The sequence below is a fragment of the Pterocles gutturalis genome, unplaced genomic scaffold (genome assembly GCF_000699245.1).
Source record: "Pterocles gutturalis isolate BGI_N339 unplaced genomic scaffold, ASM69924v1 scaffold3096, whole genome shotgun sequence".
NCBI lineage: Eukaryota > Metazoa > Chordata > Aves > Pterocliformes > Pteroclidae > Pterocles > Pterocles gutturalis.
Genome location: NW_010102723.1, coordinates 28,394 through 50,198, shown reverse-complemented (window position 1 = coordinate 50,198; position 21,805 = coordinate 28,394). Strand labels below are relative to the sequence as shown.

Below are 21,805 nucleotides of genomic sequence, written 5' to 3'. Positions count from 1 at the left end.
CAGTTTTCTTTTTTAAAAGCAAACACCACTTTGTTCTGTTTTATTGGCTGGAGTGCACAAGGACTTGCCTCTTAAAAAGCACTTTCTCAGCTGAGCAAGGTCTGGTGCTGTGAAGTATTAGTTATTGAAAATAAGCTCTTTGTTCCACCAGAGTGCATATGTTAACTTTGCCTCAGGCTGCACTGCCCAGATGTATTCCCTAACCACTGAGTATAAGGGAGGATGAAGTCTGCAACACTGTCACTGCAGTAGAAAGTACTTGAATTTCTGGTGTGTAATTACTCATTACAGTACGAACAGCACTCTACCATTTAGCAGTATTTTATGCTGGATATATATGATGGAACATCACCTGGAAAGGAGTAACAACTTTCACATTTACAAATTAATAATAGATGGAAGTCTAAACGTATGCAGAGTGTGGACAGGAGGGTGTGTTTCTGCTAAGGGTTCATCTGGAGCAGAGCTCCAACTTTTTTAATAACCCAACTCTGCATAAAAATTAGCCTTTCAAGTAATAAAAAGAATAAATAAAATGAAATGTTTATTCTTCCTTTTGTTTAATAGGATCCTTTTGATCCAGCAAACACTGTAATTGTGATTCGCTCATTAGTTCCTGGAGGTGTGGCCGAGAAAGATGGCAGACTTCTTCCTGGAGATCGGCTTATGTTTGTCAACGATATCAACTTGGAAAATGGCAGCCTGGAGGAAGCGGTACAAGCACTGAAAGGAGCCCCAGCAGGAACAGTTAAAATAGGAGTTGCCAAACCACTGCCCGTAAGGATTTTGGAATTCGATGAGTACTTGTCATGTCATTTAAGCTGTTACATGATGATCCTGACTTTTGCGTACACTCTGTGTGCTTTGGGGTACAGCTGGGTGGCTCAAAACATCCAGAAACTGTCTTTAACAGATTTCTTTATCTCCTTGCATGTAGGAGTGGCCTGTGTAGAGTATGGCTGGTGTAGTGATTGCAGGACTTAGTACACCTGTCTTGCAGGTGAGAGAACAGCAAAGCATCTTGCAACCAGCACAGTCTTTCAGGGCTGCAAGTTGACAGGCACAATTTTGTACACACACTTTACAAGATTCTCTGAATGTACGAGATGGTGATGCAAAGTCAATTTTTTTTGTTTGCCTGGAATTTGTCTATTCCTTTGCTTTGCAAGGTATAATACATGTGCAGTCTTTGTATTTAAACTACACACACTTCATGTTTAAAGAATGGTGAGTAGTCTTCGGTTCAGATACCTGAAGCTGGTTATTTTAGTATAGCCGTAAATAATTTCAGGCTTGATTTAAAAGATGGTCTGTAACAATTAGAAGAATGAGACTGAAGAACACCTAGGGTTACTGAGATAGTGTGTCAGTAAGGATGCTAATTGACTAGTGTATGTAGTGCGTTAAATTCAAATCGTTAGAATGGCATCAGTTTGTACATACAAGGAAGATGCCTTTCACTATATTTTTAAGACCAAGTGCAGTCTTTGGGGTTCATTTTTGCTTTTCATGAAATGATGATCTTGTAATCTTTGTGGATGCAGATAACAAATTTTCATTCTTAGAGGGTCTTTGTGGAGAGGGTGATGTTTAAGTTACTAGAAGCTTTCATAGGAAGAGGATACTCTTTAAACTTGCTTTGTTAAATATGTTTTTTGTAGCGGAGACTCTGTGTTACACGCTAAAATGTCTTGCAAATCAATATTTTCATACTTAAAAAGATGTCACTCTAAAAGAAAAGACTGCATGGGGTTTTGTGTCTGTTCCCAGCATTTTGTAAACATTCAGCATTTGTACTTTCATGTATTATGCTTGCCAATTAATTAAACATTGTGAATAATCAGTGGCTTCTTTGCAGTACTGGACAAATGCACCTAGTATCAAATTATGATGGAAAAAGCTACTGGTTTACAGTCAGAATTATGTTTTGTCCTCTTGAGGCTGTTCCACCTGGCAGGTACAATTTTAAAACACAGATAGTAGATCCAGTCTTCCAGCATACTAACAAGGTTACTCTGTGGCTAGCAAGGTTGTAAAGGCCTCTGCTGCTAGGCTCTCTCCCTGGTGGCACGTCTGATGGTAGTTTTAGTATATGTTTAATAAGAGCAGAAATTGAAAATGAGTTGACACTAAGCTGTGGGTTCTGTGGTATATCTGGATAGGCCTTTTTCATTACTTTGGGATGTAAATTGGGATGCGAGGCTGAATCAATTCAGGTAAATTTGAAAAAAAAAAAAAAAGTCTCTTTACCTACCCAGCACTGTGACTGTGATAGAAATGAAAGCTTTTCTGCATTTGGAATTCATTTCCCTCTCTAAATGCCCGCACATAACGCACTCTGGACGGCCTATGTCTTGGCCACTCATCCAACTCAGAGCTTCGTTCTTTCTGCAGCTGTCACCAGAGGAGGGCTATGTCTCTGCTAAGGAAGATTGCTTTTTCTACACTGCCCAGTCACTTGAGGAGGAGGGGCCAGCTGATGCAGCCCTCTTCCATGCTGAGCTGGCTCTGGTTAGTGGCCCAACTTACCAAAGATGTCTTAAGTTTTTGCATTTTGTAATGAAAGCGGTTGCTTTGTCACTGTTCGTGCTTTTTTTTTACTGTTTACTGTCACCACGTTATTCATCCACCATAGCTGGGATGGATCCCCTCATGGTAGAAACTGGCATCCAGAGATTTTGGTCGTTTGCATGAGCTGTGAATCTAGTCTATGATATATTAGTTGCTGGAAAAAAAAGGAAGTATTTTGCTGAGATTTTCAAAAGTGCATGGCTATCCACTTCTCCTTGCATGCAATGAGTATTCCTGTGACAATCTCACCTTGTGTAAAGAAATGTTCATGTGCTTATTTTGTAAGTAAATCTCTTTGCCTATATATCATGATACGTGACTTCTCTGCATTGAAAGTTTTTGGAATTCTCTTTTTGCGCGTAAACCAGCTTTAAAAGGAATGCTGTCTGTCTTCAAAAGCTGCCAATGCTTCCTCCTAGTAACATTCTTTAACCTTCAGCATCAATCAGTGATTATGAGATTTGCAAAGTCAAAAGGTGTTCACTTGTACAAACAATGGCTTAAATGAGCATTGACTGCCTTCCCCAGCCCAGAATTTACCAATGAGAACTCAGGTAAAAAAGACAAAGGAAATAGGGCTTTACAAAAAACTAAAAAAAGAAACAAAAAAACCCCACAAAATCCATTATATAAATGCATTCTGAGTGTGTCTTCTCACGGTTATTTGTACTGATCTGGGCCTGACATTGAAGTTTTTTGGCCTGCATTTTCTAGGGCCATGAGCAGGGAAGCAGTTTCTGCTAAACACCAGAACTTAATTCATTAGGAAAAAACCAAAACCAAACAAAAATCTGAAATGGATTCTTCCAAGGCAAAAATCTCTGAATTACTGATTTCAATATGTTCACTATTTTTCACATTTGCGAATGACAAGCTGATTTGAATAACTTGCTTTTAAACAAGACTGCCTTTTCTTTCTTCTGCAGCTTGTTACCTTGGTACAGTAGTTAGATAATAGGATTTGCCTTGTTCTATTCATTGAGAAGTATGAAGAAGCCAGGTTATATATTTTAAATTTTCTGTAATGAAAGACGAGTTGGAAAGATCAGATTAAAACTTAAGTATTTAAAAATTTGACTTCTATCTGTGTTTCATACAAAAAAATTAAAATTGTTAAAGAACTATGAAAATATATGGCATATAATAATATGGCTAAATTGTCAGCTCTGTCACCTGTCTAATTAAATGTGCAAAGTGTAAAATTGAATGTACCATGACTCAGTTAAACATACGTTTGCAGAGTGCACTCACAAGATACTGTTTTTCATAGGTAAATCTGCAATCAGATTCTACAAGTCTCTCCCTGCTTTTTACAATCCCTCTTTTAGGGCATAGCTTTGGTAGCACTAGTCTTCATTTTCCAGTAGATGGGCTGAAGTAAGTTACACCAAAAGATCAGTTTGAATGAGCTGTTGAGTCTTTAAGGTTAAGACAATAATGGATAATTTATACCCACCCCTTCCCCCCAAATCAGTATGTTGAATCACTGCAGGTTTTTGCTATTGCTGTTAGGAATCTGAGATAATGAGCTCATAGTATGATTAACTACAGAAGCCGAAAAACAACACTTAGATCCCGTCTCTGCAGATGGGTGCACTTGGCTGCTTCATGCAGGTTTATGATATGATCATGGCTCTGAACTCACTGATGATTTTTGTCAGCATACACTGTGTTCTTGAGCTCTCCCAAGGGCAGTGAAATTATAGTCAAAGTGTAGTATATGAAGCACCATAAATTAAGTCTCTTAGGACTTAATTTCGTTTTGATATTTGAAAGTAAGTCTTGAAAAAAATTGTATTTCATTTAAGGAAAAAAAAAGTACTGCCCATGTCCATATCTGGAACTCTTTTTCTTTTTTTTTTCTCATCTAAGACAGGAGAAGAATTGTCAGTACTAATGTTGTCAAATTTAAGATATTTTTGAAATCATAAAATATCATGTCATAATGTTTCTTATAAATGTATTGGAAATAATTGCAATTTCCATAAGATTGTTCTTTGTACCCTTTTGAAAACAACTGAACCTATGAAGTTGAGTGGAAGGAACATTCCTGACAGGTGACATTATGTGAAGCTCATTATTTTTTCAGTGCTAAGTCTTGTAAAAGAAAATTAAAAAGAAGAAAAAAAAAGCCCTGCAACTCATTACAGTTGAGATTCTTACTTACTTCAGATATTCTTTGCGACCTCTGAAGATGTAGTAACGTGAATTGTAACTGGAAGCATAATTTTTTCCTATTGTGCTGTGCAAATGTAACTTCAATGTAAAGCAAGGAAGGAAAAAAAAAGAACGAAAGTGTCAATCAGTACGTAGTGGCTGAGGTGCATGTGTTCGGGGCTTATGTGGTGTGAAGGTAACAGCCTGGCTGATTGAATTGCTTTTGTTGTTAGGTGGACTCCGGCGAGGCAGATCTAGCGGATGAGTCCACATTTGAATCGCAATATTCTGTAGAGAGTGACACCTTCCAGGCTTCAATGATGGCTCTGCATGGCAGTGCCTGTAGCGGTGAGCTGAACTACAACTTCCCTCTTCCATCATCAACTCCCAAGGTAAAAAGGAGGACAGTTTTGTTGAGGACAAACTTTGATTACAAGTGTGTAAAGGCTGTGTTATTAGCTATAAATGTTTTATGTCGTCCTGGTTCAAACTGTGCTGTTTGTTACCAGATTAAAGTGCAGTTTTGTTTAGGGTAGTGCTGGTGTCTTTCAGACATGTATGTTGAAGAGAGAGGCAGCTAGAAGGTTGAAAGCTTGGATTTGTGTTTTGTATAGCCAGATAAAGTATGGTGAGATAGATGTTTGTAGTGTTAAAGCTGTGGTAAGCAGTCTGCTACAAAAACTTAATTGTTATTATTTCAGAGTGTAGTACAGAGTGGTAACACAAAGTAACTGCATTATTCTACAGTATTTTAGATATGAAAAGCAGGAGTAAGTTTTCATCCTAACCTTTGCTTTTTCTCTTCATGTGTACTATGTTTGCTCATTCATTTACTGTGTTCTTGAATGAAAAGTTCATAGTGATACTGTGTAATTAAAAGTAAAAATGTATATACCAAACCTCTGACTACTAATAATTTCTATTTAAAGTCAGTAAATAAACATAAGTTCCTTAAGAGTATTACAAAGATCAGCAGCTTTTTTCTTGCTGGTCACATACCCATAATGATTTGATTGTATCAGAGTTGGTGTTTTGTTTCTCTCCATGGTTTTTCATGCTCCTTTTTCTTGGCAATCTATAGATTTATTTCGCTAATCCAGAGTCTTCCAAGTCGTTTATCCTAGCAGTCATCTTTGAAAGCAACATTATAGGGATTTCTTTCAGGGTTTGCAGTCTGTGGTCTTGAGCGGAGTAGTTGCTGCTTTTTCCTCCACACCTGAGCTGCAGTAACTCCCTTTATCCCTTCTGGAATATATTCAGCCCTTACGAGGCACTGATTGGAAAGCTAAATTCATCTTCTAATGGTTTCTCCTAATCCACAGAAGAGCATGTCTGCTGTGCCAGTGGGACAGATTGCATTGTTTAGCACTGTAATTGTTACTTAAACGGATTATGCATTTTGCATGCTGAGAAGCATTTTATGAGATAGAGGCTGGATTTACGTTATATATCACGTTGAGGCTCTAGAAAGTCTTAAGTTATTTTCAGCATTGACTTAAAGATGGCTTCAGTTTACATGTTTTTTTAAATGTTATGGTCCTGACCTTTCAGTGTTCCTCTCTGTGCACCAGTATGAAGTGAATATTAAGTTCTCATCAAGTAACATTTTATAGTCTGCAGTTATGAGTGACTTCTCAAAGTAAACATAGAAAATCGGTTCATAAAAGAAGACTTTTAAAATAAGTGAAATGTAGTAAAAATGAAAAGATTGGTATTAGATGCTATGAGGAACGCAGAGGTGTTTCTTCTGACTGCAGGGCAGTTGACAGGTTCTGAGTGCTGTTGGGGTCACTCTTAAAATAAGTGATGAAAAAAACCACTTAAAGTCAAAGTAATGCAAATGCTCTAGTGAGGCCACATGTTGCTGCAGTTACAAATTCCTGAAATCATGTTTGTCTTCAAAAATTACAGCATTGGCTTTTCTTTAAGTGAAACAAAAATTAAAATGGGCGTGTGCTGCAACTCTGATATGTATATAATATGACAATGGAATAACTGTTGAGTATGGTCTGGGTCTTGTTTTCACTGATTTGAAAATAAATACTTTGAAGTAGATGTACCAGCTTTCTTTGAAACCTAATGAAATAATTTGAATAGATTATAGTCCTGGTGTTTTGTTCTCCAAAAGGCAGGAAATTATTTGTGCAGATCAGTTGTATTTAGGCTTTGCTCAGTTATCTTCCCAGATGTTACTTAAACCAGTTATTTGCAGGTGAACCTTTTTTGATGGTTTTCTGGGGACATAGCAAGCATGTATGCACTTCATGAAATATAAGAAAAACTAATTCTAAGGCCCTTGATACAAAATGTTGCAAAATATCCCAAAATCCTGGGAAACATGTTTTCCTTATTTTTTTTGAACAGGAATAGAAGAATTAGTAGATAACCAGTGGATAACAACTAAGACAGACAGAGGTAGATGTTCTTGTGACTACATTTACTACGTCAGAGGCAAATCCCTAATATTGAAATGGAAACTCTAAGTCCAACCTCTAAGTCCATGATTTATCTTTCTAATATGTAATGGCCTACATGTTTTTAAAATTACTGATTTTGAAAACTCGGCTAGAGAATGTTGGAAGATTTATTTCCAGAAGGTTGTGATTATTGAAATCCCTTAAAATATTTGAAATGCAGGAGCTTGGAATCTTGATAGTCTCAATAAATTTTGTGTAGAGAGCTTAATCCTAGTGCTGCAGCTGTAATCGTTATACTTGTAATAACTACTAACTGCTAAGCTTCTGTAGCTGCTTCATTGTATTTCATTGTCACAGTTCAAAACCTCCATGTTCATTTTTTGGTGACATTTGACTGAGTTTTCTCTCTTTGTGTGAAAGGAATATCTAAATATCTTTCTGCTCGGTTAAATGGATTATTAAATTGCATGCGTATTGTCTGAGGTGCTCGAAATTGTTGGCTGCTTGCTAAGTGTTTTGAAAGTCAGGACTTGGTCTTGCAAAGCTCTTCTACCTGAGAAGGACAATTGGATGCTTTAATTTTAATAACTTGCTGGAGTTATGTCTAGTTTGAGAATTTGTGAGTGGACGTTACTTTGCTGAAGTTAGCGGAGATTTATTGGTGAGTACCAAATTAGAATTTGGCCTTCATTAGTAACTTTATTTTCCTTGATTTCTGGTGTTTTAAAACAGAATAAATTATCTGAAGAATCAAGTTAATTTTATAGTAAAGTGCCTGTGGGGATCTCCTGTAGACACTGATTTTACAACAAATACATTTAAATTCTCTGATTGGTTTCTGTTTAAAATTTTATCAGGAAATGTACTTTTTAATTATGCTACAAAAGAATATTGATTATTCATTGTCTCCTGTGTTTAACAGTCTGTTGGAGAGGAATGTTCAAATGCTGCAGGTGATTTCCGTGTGTCTGACAAGAGTCCGTACAACATGGATCTGAATGAGAAGGAGAGAGAGCAAAACTCTGTAGCGAACAATAACATGGAAACTGCAACTGGTTTTACTAAAAAGGATCTTCTGCCTCTGGATGTCTCGGATATCAGTCAAAATGAAAGTGAAAACACAGCAACATGGACTGGATCTAAGACAACAGCAGAAATTGCACTAAGTACAAGCCTTGCTTCTGCCATGCAGCTTGATCCCACTGGAAAAGTAAAAACTTCTTCTTTAAATTCTTTAATTAAATAATTAAAAACACCTACAGAAAGGCCATATTAAACCATAGAATCTCCTGCAGAAATAGACACTGGCCAACAGAATGTATGTTTCTGTGATAATAAATGTCCGTCAGATGTGGTAGCTGACATCCAAACTTTAGCATTTAGACCTGTTCAAAACAGGAGATAATTTGTGGGATCGAGATAGTACTCTCCCGGAGACTGGTGACACAGGGGTATGTAAAAGTCTTCTCATACCTCACAGCAGTAGACACTGCTGGACCACAGTGTACCTGGCAGGCCAGAGGGCTTTTCTTATCTCCTGTTAACGTCTGCAGAGGCATGGGCATGAGGAGGAGTTGCACAGCTGGAAACCTCAGCTGGAAACCAGTTCTGCGAAGCCAAGGGGAGTGGTTTGAAAGACTTGCATCCTGGTATTTGTGCAAGCCTGTGCAGTTCAGCTCACCAAGTGGCCTGTGATGCCACAGTGTGCAAACATAATATTTTTTTATATGACAGTCACTATGATGTGTCTTTTTTCTTCCATTCAATGATTTATTAAGAAATTCTTAAAAGAGCTGCAATTTCTTACCAGATTTGTTACTTGAGCACTGGCATATTGTCAGACATCTGTGGTAAAAGAGTCTGTGAGCCCTTGAATTCATCCCACTGATTTTGAGAGTCTAACTGATGCCCCTAAATTAAAAGCATACTTTGTGGTAGATTTGCTGTATTACCTAAATGAAAACAGAAACCTCAGGTATGTAGGTTTGATCTTTGATGGACCGACTTTTTCTATGTGTGTATAAGGAGTGTATTAATTCTGCACCTAGTTTTTGCATAACGCAAATTGAGGTCAGTATGTCCAATCGTATTTTTGTCTCAGTTTTCTGAACCAATCTTATCTTCTCTTGTGTTAGGATCAAATGATGTTAATGGAGAAGAGATGCCCAGTATCTTTGGAGGGAAGTTCCACAACCCCAAATTCTATCAAAAACATGTATGAGAAGACCATCGCTATTGCAAAAGGCAATTCAAGTCTAGGTAAGATAACTAACATTTTTTGTAACCTGTTCAGGAGCATGGCTTTCTGTTTTTCTCTTCTGTTTCCAGTTTTATTAGTAAAAAGTAAACATTTTCCTTTTAGTGGAGAAAGCATAACAGGGTACTCATTCTTTGATGCTCTCACCCTGTTTGGCTATGATGGCAATAGATCCATTTGCTGTCACCTTGAACACAAACGTAAAGTGTCTTGTCTCAGTAAGAATTCTTTTTTTTTTCTGTTGTAGTTTTACACCCCTGGCTGAGACCCAGACACTACACAACCGTTCCCTCACCCTCCCCCTTTCCCCTCTCAGGGATGGGGTAGAGAATTAAAGGGGTAAAGGGAAAACAGACTCATGGGTTGAGATAAGAACAATTTAGTAACTAAAGTACAATAATATTGAAAATACAAATGATGATAGTAATATATACAAATATGCAAATGAGCGATACACAGTGCAGCTGCTCACTGCTTGGTGACCAAGGCTCAGCCCATTCCCGGCTGATGATCCCAGAGCAGGGAGAGTCCTAAAACCACAATCCTGGAATTGAGATAAGAGCCCGAGTGTCAGAGAGACTGAGAAGACTCTCAGAGAGGGGTGACCCGGAGGGAGAAAACGCAGAGCAAGAGAGAACTACTGCACAGATCCTCATCTATATACTAGGCATGATGTGCATGATATGGAGTAGACTACTGTCCAATTTGGGTCTCAATCCTAAACTGAATTCTAGGCTAGTAATTGGGGCAGTGCTCCCTCCCAGCTGCTTCTACACCTGCAGACAACTGGCACAGCAGAGAAGCTGAAAAGTCCTTGACTGTCCTGGCAGCATCTGTAAACACCAGTATGTTATCAACCTTCTTTCCAGCACGAATACAAAACATAGACTCTCACTAGCTACTATGAAGAAAATTAACTCTGTCCGAGCTGAAACCAGGACATTTTCCCATAAAAAATTTTAGTGATTCCTAAATGTTAACAAAACTATTTTAATACATTGGTTTTCAATGTATATGCATTCAAATAATATAGTGGAAAACCAAGATATAGCCGAGGAATGCTGTAGAACACTTTGGTCAAAAAGCTGCAGAGTAGACTTTCAAATGTCTTTAAACACAAAATGATCTTGTTTTCTGAGGATGTTCAAAAGAGTCTGAACAAGCTGTTCACTTCCTTGATACCTGATTATACTTGTATGTTAAGTGCCTCAGTATTTCAGAAAATTTAATCATTGATACGTTTAGTAAGTAGTATTTTTAGCTCAATTATACTATAATTTTGTAGACATTTTCAGAGTTTTAAATATCTGCAATCTATAACTTCCTGAGCATACTGACTAGAGGCACATTTTTGAGGGAACAGGCACAATAGGTGGAAATGTTTTTCAGTGTCCTCTCCTGGTTTGTGCTGTGGCCGTGGGCAGTGGGAGGAGGAGCAGCAAGGATAACATCCTCCCAGGCCAGTCCCCAGAGCCAGCACGGTAGGAAATCTTTGTGGTGGGAGGCGGTGATGCTCCCCTCCCATTCGTGGCTGGTGTGTTCATTTGCTTTGGTTTAGATTCCTCGTGCCATTTCTTCTGGACAACTGCATGTCCTTGAAGACTCTCTGGTGTTGGTAGAGCAGGAGTTTGTGTGGATGCCAGCTGTTTGCAGTGACTCTGCAAATGCTTTAAGATGGGTTGTCCACAGAAAGCACCCTGAAAGCAGCCCATGAGCCCCTTGGTCATAAACAGCCACCAGTCAGGACTCCCTTGCTGTGCAGAGGTGGGCGGGGTAGTGTGATGCTGTAATTCAGTGGGTGCTTCTGCCTGGAATAAACTGCCTCTGATGGCTGAATGCTAAGTCTGCCCCTTATCACCTTCTTCGTGATACAGCCAGCCTCCAAACTGGATCAGGAACTGATCTGGTTTAAAATCAGCCTCCCCAAAATACAAAACTGTAGCAAGGCTGATGTGCATATTAGTTTTGAGTTTCATTGGTATGAGGTGCTTGAGTAACTACTGCCTCTACTGGCCTCATTGCCAGGCTGTATGAAGTGCAGGTCACAATGAAGTCCTAGGCATTTGGATTTTGTTAAAACAATTTTAATTTGCAGTAACCTCTTAACTCAGTGGAGCAGTGTTTGTCTATGTCTATGACATACATGTCTATGTTTCTATTATCACAGAAACATTGAACAAAAAAAGCAAATTTCATGTCAAGCATAATACAGCATAAAAATACAAACTTGGGGCAGGCTGCACATTGGCAGACATGACATGCATGAAACGTGAGACTGGCCTCTCATGTATACACAGTATGAATGTGAACAGTGCCTTCTCCTGGCTTTTGACTGTAGTCTTTTTCTTCTGGTCTATGTGTGCTCTGGCCTGGGAAGCTGCCTGGGCACAGTGACCAATTTATACACGTGACTGCACTGCTTTTTACTTTCATTTTTACAAAAAGGAGCTAAATTAAGAGCTGTGGATGATGTTGAAAGCTGCAGCTGCATCAATTATTTCAGCTGAGAACAGGCACTTTTTTCCTTTTAAATGGTGTCAGCCATGGCTTGCAACAGCTATTCACGTCCAGCTGCAACTGGAACTCTAACCTTTTGATTGTGATTTTTAAAAGGTAAGAGGATGGAGTATCCACATGCAAGATCTGAAATGCCATTGTCCTGTATGATTCATTTGGCAACATGACAGTGACATTTCTATTTTTTACCTGAGACAGTAGCTGTCCAAAGTGTGACATCAGCCTTGCAGATCTGTTGTAATGAGGATGTCAGCAGAGAAGCTGGGGGTGATGTTTTTCTAAAGTACTATTACACTAGCCTCAGTAGTACTGTTGTTTGTTACTGGCTTAACCAAGCAGCGAAGTTAGGTTCAGAATTTCAAACTGCATTTCAGCTGTTTCCTTTGCAGTTTGCTTTTCTGGCATGCTGCTTGTATTCTGGTGAAGACCACTCTGTTGCAGAGTTGTGTTTACATTCAGATCTGAATGAGTAACCTGTGTGAGTTGTTGCTGTTGTAAGTGTAAATGCTGGGCCTTCCACCCCAAGGCGGCACCTGTAAATACCATCTGTGATGTGCTCAACATTGTAATGTTAATAATCTAAGGGGGTAGGTGAGAGGCAGTTTACCTCTACTTTTTCTAATAGCAAGACAGTAAATCAGTGCCATTGTGTGTCCATATGACAAGTCTGATACACCCATATTTAAATAATGCCTGACCACATCTTTACCTGGCAAATCATAAATATAAATATCCAGTCAGTGGTAACACCATAGTCTTTCATCAGTTTAATAGGAAGTGCCATCATGAAGAGAGGTTTTGCGGTTTTTCCAAAAGATAAGCCTTGACTTCCTCATACCAAAGTAGAGAGGTACATGTATTCTTGTGTTTGAGAAGCTTATTGGGCAGTTCCTTGATGGTCAGGGCCAACTTCGCATACTTGAGACAGCTGTGTTGATATCAACTACGAGTATGTGTGAGGAGCCAACACTATTAAGTAATTTTTATTTTCTGAAAGGAGTCCTAAAAAACCACAAATATCCAGATTAGTGTTGTTCTTTAAATGGTGACAGTATTTTTTTTTCTCAGACATATATAGACAGATGTTTGCATGGTTGTCTGAGTCTGGGTAAGCTGGGGCTTACACCTGCCTTCTAAACTCTCTTCGTCCAGTCTGTCTCCCAGGGTCACAGAGTAAAGTGTTCAGTCTCTGTCTTCTGTAGCAACGTTTGTATATAAACGGTCAGAATTATTTCATAGTCAGTATCCTTGGAGGTTTTGCTCTGGGTAGCTATCATCTTCCTTTCTCTCACAGTCCTTACAATAAGGTCCTTGCAGACACACAGCTGCACTCCCAGTGCTTGCTATCCTGACATTTACATGCAAAACCAGGAAAACACATAGTGGAGTAGTCGCTGCCTCCTTCTCCAATAGATATTCCTCTATAAGGTGCTCTTACTTCAGTGGCTTCATCTTGTTAGTAAAGGAAATCTTCCATGTTCGTGCACAAAAAGGAGTAAAATCAAATTTGTCAGTATTAAGATAGTGGAAGTCCACCGCGTGGACTCCCAGGGTGCTCACCCTTCAGCTACCTTTCCATTGCCTTACTGAAGAACAGTTTTTCCTGGAACAGTCAAGGTTGATTTCATGAGCACCAGCTGCCCTGAAAATAACAGTGACAACTCATGCATGTAAGAACAGTCACAAAGACATGTGAAGACCAATATCACAAGGAAGTCCCCATGGGGGAAGAGGAGGAAGAGCACCTCAGTCTCATTTCCCATTAGTGAAAAGGAAGTGGAGGTCAGTGGTGTGAGTAATTGAGAGGTAATGTTCTGCGATGTCACAGGTGGGATGGTGGTGTAACTCAGGCAGTGGACTGTATCCATCCGTAGCGTGTGAGCTTTCACAGAAGTCAGGATGCTCTTCTGGGCCTAAGCGATGGCCCGCCTAGGAGAGCAAGAAGGCAGCCACTGTCTTTGTGAGATCTGATTCATGTAGGTGTGTGGTTATATTGACCCTGTGCTCCTGATTAACCATTTAATGATTTCACCTCCTTTCCAAAGAGAACTGTCATAAACCAGACTGAAGTGTGGTGTATAAACTCAGTGAACCATCCGGAAGAGTGGTAAATTTGGCTGGTTTAGAAACAATTTTAGTTACCTTTTTTTTGTTTATTTTCTGCTTTAATTTTTCTCTTAGTTTTTTTTGTTTTTTGTTTTGTTTTGTTTTGTTTTTTTATATTAAGCCTGGTATGTGAAAAGACACAAAGTAAAGATACTGTGATTGTGATTTGTAACTGCTGACTCTTCTTGGGGAGAGGGAAATGCAAAGGATAATAAGAGCAACATTTTTAGGTTTGATGACATTGGCAGGTTGGCTGGCTGGCTGGCTTTTGCCTTCCTTGCCCCAGGTTGCATTTCTTTCCCTTGGCACTCAGAGCTGGGGCTCAAAGATGTTATTAACTGTTTCATGTGTTTTTTACTGTAGGGATGACAGTAAGTTCCAATAAAGATGGCTCAGGAATGATAGTCCGCAGTGTCATCCATGGAGGGTCAATAAGTCGTGATGGACGGATTGGTGTGGGGGACTGCATCCTGTCCATTAATGAAGAGTCAACCACTAACTTAACCAATGCACAAGCACGGGCTATGCTAAGGAGGCATTCGCTGATTGGACCAGATATAAAGTAGGTAAAGCTAGATGATGAATTGTGGTTGGAAGAGGCTAATAATCAAAATTCTCTTATTTATGCAAGTATTTTAAATGAAAATTTTGGGTTTTTTTACTACATAAATTTACCTTTACCAGCTTCAGATGGATAATTCACCTTCACATTACAGCTTCATGGTTTTGAAAGATAAAGTCACTTGTGTGAGAGGCTGTCATTAGTGATCATCGTCATTAGTGCCTTGCCTGGTTTTATTCGAGGAATGGGATCAGTCAGACTTCTGCATTCATAGAGAATTCTACAGAAAATAAGGATTTCCTCAAGGTGTTTGTATTTTTCAAAAGTTGACTGTCCTCTCCATTGCACAAGTGATTTCGTTTGTTGGAGAACTTTGTAATGGATTTTGGTTTTGACTGCCAAAGAGAAAGTATGACATATGACGCTAATGCAGGAAAGTAGTACTTAAAACATTTTCAGTAAATCTGTGACAAACAACAGAAACAGTCTGTTTTGTGAAGTCACTTCCAAGTTTTTATTATTACATACAAAGGAGCTGTTTCTCTAGTGCATAAATATCTGCTCCTGGGAGTACTACCTGAAACTTCCAGTAATTAATACAAAATCAGAAAAATCTGTTTACTTGATGAGAAAGTTCTTTTCAGGTTCACTAAATTTACAGAATTTTAATTTTCCCTTAAAGTACAATTATTTCCAGCTGTTATGGTTGTGGCGTTAACTTTGCCCTCATGCACCATCTAGAAAAGAGTTTGTTCCTAACTTGCGGACGGTGCTCTAGACACACCACTGTGGGTTTACAGCTCCAAAAACCTAGCAGCATTTTTCCTTAAACCCATAGCAAAGTGGATTGGGTCAGATCTGAAAATGGGATTAATGGAGTGTTGATAATAGAAACCTCTGCTTAAATAAGAATGTGGCCTTGAAAAGGGATCAGTTCAGTCCCAGTGTGGTTGCCAGTAGCTGTGTGGTTTCTGTCAGTTCCAAACGGACTCTAGGGCATTCTGTTCTTCCCCAGAACTGCTGTAGCTTGAGGAGATTTGGCATTTTGGGAACAGGTAGGTAAAGTATCTTCACTGTGGGTGGTAGGTTTAATTGTCTGCCCCATAGCTGTCATGTGTTTAGGATTATGATTTAATACAATCTTGTTTAAATAGCGGGATATACTCATATAATGAATTACGTTATCGTCAATGCTGTCATGAATATGAGCAACTCAGTGCTGGTAAAATGTGACATTGATTATTATTGTAGGCTTTCAAACTGTATTATAATTCCGAATGTCATGACTGAAGTCTGTGGGTATGTGCGCATGCGTGTGTGTGTCTGCTTAGATACACAAACACTACAGCACCATTCATCTGTGAGGAGGCTTTTATTAGTGCTGTAGTTACATGATCAAGCATGGATGTGTTCATTATTTGTGCTTATGCTTTTAACTTTTATAGCTGCTGCATTTTACACTATGTGACTATAAAGTGGGTTTTTTTTGTACTCTTAGTCTTTTGCAAATATGTCGGAAAAAACAAAATCTTGTCTTATATGTGAATATTCAGTTTTTCCAGAGAAAAGTGCATCCCCTTTCTGAAAGATCTCACAGAAAATGGGCAGTTGCTATTCATATTCTTACTTAAGATTTTTGTCTTTCATATTACATTTATGTTCTTCATAAATCTATCATGCATTCCTATGATAAGGGTTTAAAGTAAAGCTGGCTTCTGCACTTCAAAGAACTGAAAGACCAAATCCTTTGGTAGCTTCTAGAGGAGTCTTGCAAGAATAGGGACAATATTTTTGGGCCTACATAGTTTTGGTACAGAACTATTCAGCATAATTAAACTTTTCTGTAATTTGTACTTTCAGGAGCGGTACAGTGTCCCAGACAGATATTGTGATAAAACATAGGGGTAGTGTCCCAAATCAGAAATTTGGAGATATGGAGCATTATCTCATGGTAGTTCTTTCTAATCACTGAGAGAGATACACAGCTATACAGATGTCATTTCATAACTAATCTGATGCACCACCATGCAGAATTTGTGATTTAAAGGCCAGCATTTCAAATAAGCAAGTAGAATCTCTTTGGTGTCGTCTTCCGGAAACAAGGATGCACAAGCACACATGTGGCCATCTTGATATCAATCCTCTTCATCCATGCAGGGCTGCGAAGTTGGCACCGTGACTTTTAGACTGAGATTTTTTTGGGTAGCAGGGTGCCCCCAAAAAATGATTAAGCAGAAATATTTTAATTTCAAAGCGGTCTTTCAGTGACAAACATTATTTGCTGTGAAACATAAAGCTGTTCTTACTTTCCGCCTAAGGGCTTTGCTTTATTTTGTTAAAGGAAATTTGATTTTTAATAGTTCAAGAACCAGCAATCTGAGTTTCAGACTTAGATATTTATTTTTTTTCCCCTTTGTGCGTGTAAAACCAGATGTGTGGCCTTACCAGAATGCATTCTGTTTCACTTTGCACTCTACCTTGCCAGGAGCTCTGATATTTCTGTAATAATAGCCAGGGTTTTGTGCTCAGGAGCAGCTGCTTGTAACATCTGTGAGATAATTACAGAGCTGAATCAGAATTCACCTGCCTAAAGTGTGGAGATGAATTCCTGATAAAGAAATAAAAGGCAGATTGCAACTCGATTTTGCATGCTTGTTAATTATCACTGCTGTAGACAATAATAAAGAGCAGATGCTTTCTGGGGGAGTTGTAGATGAAGTGGAGGTGGAACAGGAGAAAAAAAGAAAAGAAAAGAAAAAGGAGGAAGAAAAAACCAAAAGCAGCTCACACTTTTGACTACCTAAGTATGCCTCTCACATTCAGCATGGGACATTGACATTTGTTAACACCATTGTAAAAAGATACTGCATCGTATGCTTCACATTCTAGATCTTCTCCAGCACCTGCTGATGATCAGGCCCCCTTTTATGTGTGAGTATTGGCGATTCAGAAACTCATTATGGCTCTATGTTGCAACTTGTCTGTAAAATCATTTCATGCTCTTATGACATCCATAGTAATGTCAGGGATATATCCAGATATAGGTACATATTCTCTCTCTCTTTGTGTGTGTGTGCATGCACATGTGGCTGCACATGCGGATGTGTATTTATATTTTTTTTAAAAAGAAGGTATGAGTGTGTGTGTGTGTGTGTGTGTGTGTGTATGTACGTAGATATATACGGCTTAAACTTGAAGATTGGATCATACTTCCTAAGACTGGAATGAAAATACCTGTATTCTAAAAAATTACTGCTAATATTTTTCAGTTTCACTTATGACAGCCACCCCAGATGTGCTTGGAGCACATGCACGTGTGTGTGTGCGTGTGTGTGTGTGTACATAACGGGTTCACTGCTAGAATTGACATGAGTATGATGTACTGATATCTGGATTAATCTCAGTGTCATATTTTCTGTGGCACTTACATTTTACTTTCTTCATGTATAAAAAGGTTCAAATTAGACCTTAAGTGTTAAAGACAGTAATTTGTCCTCAACATTTTCCGTACTTTGTTATTTGGTTTGTTGGTGTTTCAAGGTTTTGTGTGGCTGTTCAGTCAAGCATGTGATAAATGTTCCTCTGTACTGCATGTGGTGTTGTGTTTACAAAATATTTTCATGTGTACACTCTTGGTGTTTTCATTGTCACTGCTTTCATTGCTAGTACTTTTCTCTGGGGGGAGGAGGGTGGTTTTAGCTCTCAAGAAAAGAAACCAGAACACTTTCTCCTTCAAGCTGTAGAGCTATGAAAGAAAGAAAATGATTAAACCCTGCATATACTTTCTCTTGAAATTGTTGAACTTTATCTTCTTTTGCAGATAAGAAATGCAACACAGCAGTAGAGGAGTCATTTACTTGTTTGCTGTTTCCTGTGTCTTCATCCCTACTTCCTGCCACTTGTTTCTCTTACTCTCTTTCCTATGACCATATTATCAGTCCCTTTTGCAGATGAACCATTCGTGTGCCTGGGAAGATTTTTATTTCCATTTTAGAGCACAAGGGTCAACAGAGTTGACCAGAGGAGCCCAACACCCTTCTTGTTCTGGGCCTCTCATCACCCCAGGCACATGCTGATCTGTTCAGGATGATGCTGGATGTCTTCAGACCTCACTGTGACCTCCAAGAAGTGAGCTACAGTAATGATCCAGCAAGTAAGGGATTTGATAATTGGGGTGTCTGCCCACGAAATGCTGAACAGGGAAAAAATTATTGGAGATATAAATCCAAGGTCTTTAGTACAATCTGACCTTGCTGTGTGTCACAGAAAGCAGGAGCAGGACAGACAGCCACTTAGCAAAGGCAACTCCTGGTATACATATTTCCCGAAACTAATTTTCAGCAGACCTAGGGTTTTTGTATAATTTTTCATTTCAATAATAACAGGCAAAGGAGAGAGTGGTGGAGGACAGTCACATCAGTAATACAGCTTAGCTAAAAAGAGCAGCTAGGGAAACCTTTGCAGTTAACTAACTACAGAAATCATGAGCGGGAAACAAAGGTGAACTCCTACACAGAATATACCTTTCCATGCCCTTGATCCATTTAATCTCGTTTTCTTTTCTATACTATTTTTTTCAAAATGCATGTAAATGTTCTTGTTTTTGATTTAGCTGTAGTATTACTGAGGTTTAGTTGTAGATAAGAATGAACAGTTAAAAACATATTGAATGTACCTTTGAGTGCTTAAAATTAGGCAATTAGAACAGTAGTTAAGCATTAGAATAGAAGTAATGTAATTTTCCAAAAAGCTAAAATGTAACAGCTCCCAGGGATACTACCCAAATTTTATTCCATCTGTGGAAATCAGTTGGGTAATTCGGTTGCTCAATTTTAGATGTGTTTTTTTAAATACTGGAGTGAACCTCTTTTTTTTCTCAGTTCCTGTGCTGTACGCAGAAAGGAAAGCTTACCTACATAACAAGAGTTTTTGGGAGGTGTTTGTAAGTAGCCTATAGGGCTGTTTGAGACCATCCCTTGGGCTGTACCTTTTGAATGTCCCAGCACAATGTTGGTTCCTATAATGAAAAATGACAGGGTATCTCAGAAGTTAGAGTGCATGTGGTTTGGCTCCTGCTTACCTCATCTCTAACACCGGTGTTGCACTCAAGTATGAGGTAAGGACTGCTACTGCCATTGAACCTTGGGACCCTGCACAGTTGTTTGCCATGTGCTCCTTGCACAAAAGGATTAGACAGGAGTTGAAAGATATTGGACACTCTACTATCAGTGGCCACACTCTACTGTCTACATACAGGCTGAATCTGAGCATATCTGTTTCCTTTTTAGGAGCCTGCCATTCTCCCTTCCATACTTTGAACAATAGCTTCCAGATGCGGTTTAGCATAAAGGAGATGGTCCAAGCCTTCTAGCCAGCAGAAATGTTTCTTGCAATACTGGTTTCTTTACTGCAGCTGTCTTTCGAGGGAAAATACATTATTTCCTACTTATTTCTATAGGATGAAAATTGATTAATTTGCTTGGGATAAAACTGATTAATGTAATTGGATGAATGGTGTGTTTTCTTTCGTTGAAATGCAGCTTGCACAGCTTGTAACTTTTGTCCAGGCAAGGTATTCTTATCAGCTTACTAGGTACTGCTTCTGCAGCAGCATTTGTCCCATGAGTTTTGTGACCACTTTGTAATAGTTCATTGTATTTGAAGTTGAAGATGGCTGAGAAGTAGTAGTGATTATTTTCAGAAACTCTTTTCCCTCTTGCTTCTCTGAGTTTCACTGCTAGGGCTTTGCAGAATAACTACTGCAGGTCTTGCATGTTTCTAGTGCTGGAATGCCCTCAGGAAAGACAGAATCAGTAGTCTTCTGCTGAGTGTTTGTTCCCTAGTGTATGTTAACTTCGCAGCACTTCAGAATGAAAACACTTTGTGTAAAGCACATAACACTTTTGTGTTTGAAAAAAGGTCAAAGCAGAAGTGGGAGGAGATTTAAGGAAGAGAAAGAAGCTGGTGATAATGTGGATTATTTAGAAATTTCCATTAAAAGAGCGGGAGGGCTTCTTCTGTTCAGCACCCTAGACACCTCCTTAATGACCATCTTCTGCACTTTTCTAGATAAGGTAGATGTGAAGAGGAGGTAGGGAACATGCTTGGGCACAGACAGAGATGACAAAGAAAGATGGTCTTTATGATAATTTTGGTAGAGTGTTGTTTTGCCAAATGGCAGGGTTGGCACAAAGGACACAGGCACCAAGTTAAAGAAGTTAGTTAGTTTTTACTTATGTTTGAAGTGATAAAATAATGAGAAAAATAATACAGTGAAAATAAATTAAAGCAAGACAAGGTAAAGCAGCAAAATAATAAGCAAACTACTATAGCAAACAGAAAGTAAGGTAATACACCTAATCATTACTACACAGAGTTAGCGATAGTGATTAAGAAAGATACATCACCAATTGCCCTATTAATACTTTACCATCATAAAGATGCGCAGTCGCTGGGCAGCCCATTTGCAGGGAGGATTTGGCGAGAACCATTCCCTGCAATTGGGAATTCTCTATACGGTGAGTCCACTGTATAGATGGGGCTTCCAGTTTTCCCTGCAAATCGTCCCCACTTTTATACAGTTGAATACACAACTTTCTATCTTAAACTGCGAGAAACATCTGGTGTGGTTTTCTCCTTGTTAACTTCAGTCTCAAGCCTGGCTGGGGACAAGAGAAGAAAGATAACAAGAACAAAAGAATCTACTAATCTTGATTATGTATCTCTCAAGAAAGCTCATCACAACTTGCCACATTCCTTTGCCATCTGTGGTGATAAGGCACATCCATGCTTAATTTTGGCTACTGTTACACCATCAGTGTCTTTCTGCTGGCGAACCTTACACAGCAAGCGTTACAGCAAAGCTCTGTAAGTGTTACAGCAAAGCTTTTATAAACTACTGTGTATATTAATAAGGTAATACATTGCATATGTGATCAATATTATACATATTAGGTATATTGTTAGGTTGTGAGGTTCATCTAGAGGTCAACTTTGGTTCAGAGCCTCACTGCTCAGGCCCTAGTATTTCAAGTGTTTTGGACAGACAACATTAGTCATATAAAAGTTTATTTTCTCTGCCTTCTACTGCTTGCTGTATTCAGCAGAAAACGCACAAGAAGGGGAACCAGTGACAGTCAGGGAGTGACAGACAGGAGAGGGCTCTAAGTAAGTGAGAGACTCAGAGCTCAAGGAGTCAGTCCTCAGCAGCTTACATGT

General features: G+C 38.9%; 1 protein-coding gene across 1 annotated transcript in view; it reads left to right on the top strand.

Annotated features, from left to right (window-relative positions):
- Window positions 1-567: 567 nt before the first annotated feature.
- LOC104471144 (multiple PDZ domain protein-like) overlaps window positions 568-21,805 on the top strand; it is a gene marked incomplete at both ends in the record, with an annotated part of 47,086 nt that continues 25,848 nt past the window's right edge. The window contains 6 exons of the mRNA XM_010086380.1: window positions 568-777; window positions 2,395-2,511; window positions 4,962-5,120; window positions 8,068-8,355; window positions 9,281-9,404; window positions 14,389-14,587. Of these exons, the coding sequence (XP_010084682.1) occupies window positions 568-777; window positions 2,395-2,511; window positions 4,962-5,120; window positions 8,068-8,355; window positions 9,281-9,404; window positions 14,389-14,587 (1,097 nt within the window). The remainder of the gene's footprint in view (window positions 778-2,394; window positions 2,512-4,961; window positions 5,121-8,067; window positions 8,356-9,280; window positions 9,405-14,388; window positions 14,588-21,805) is intronic.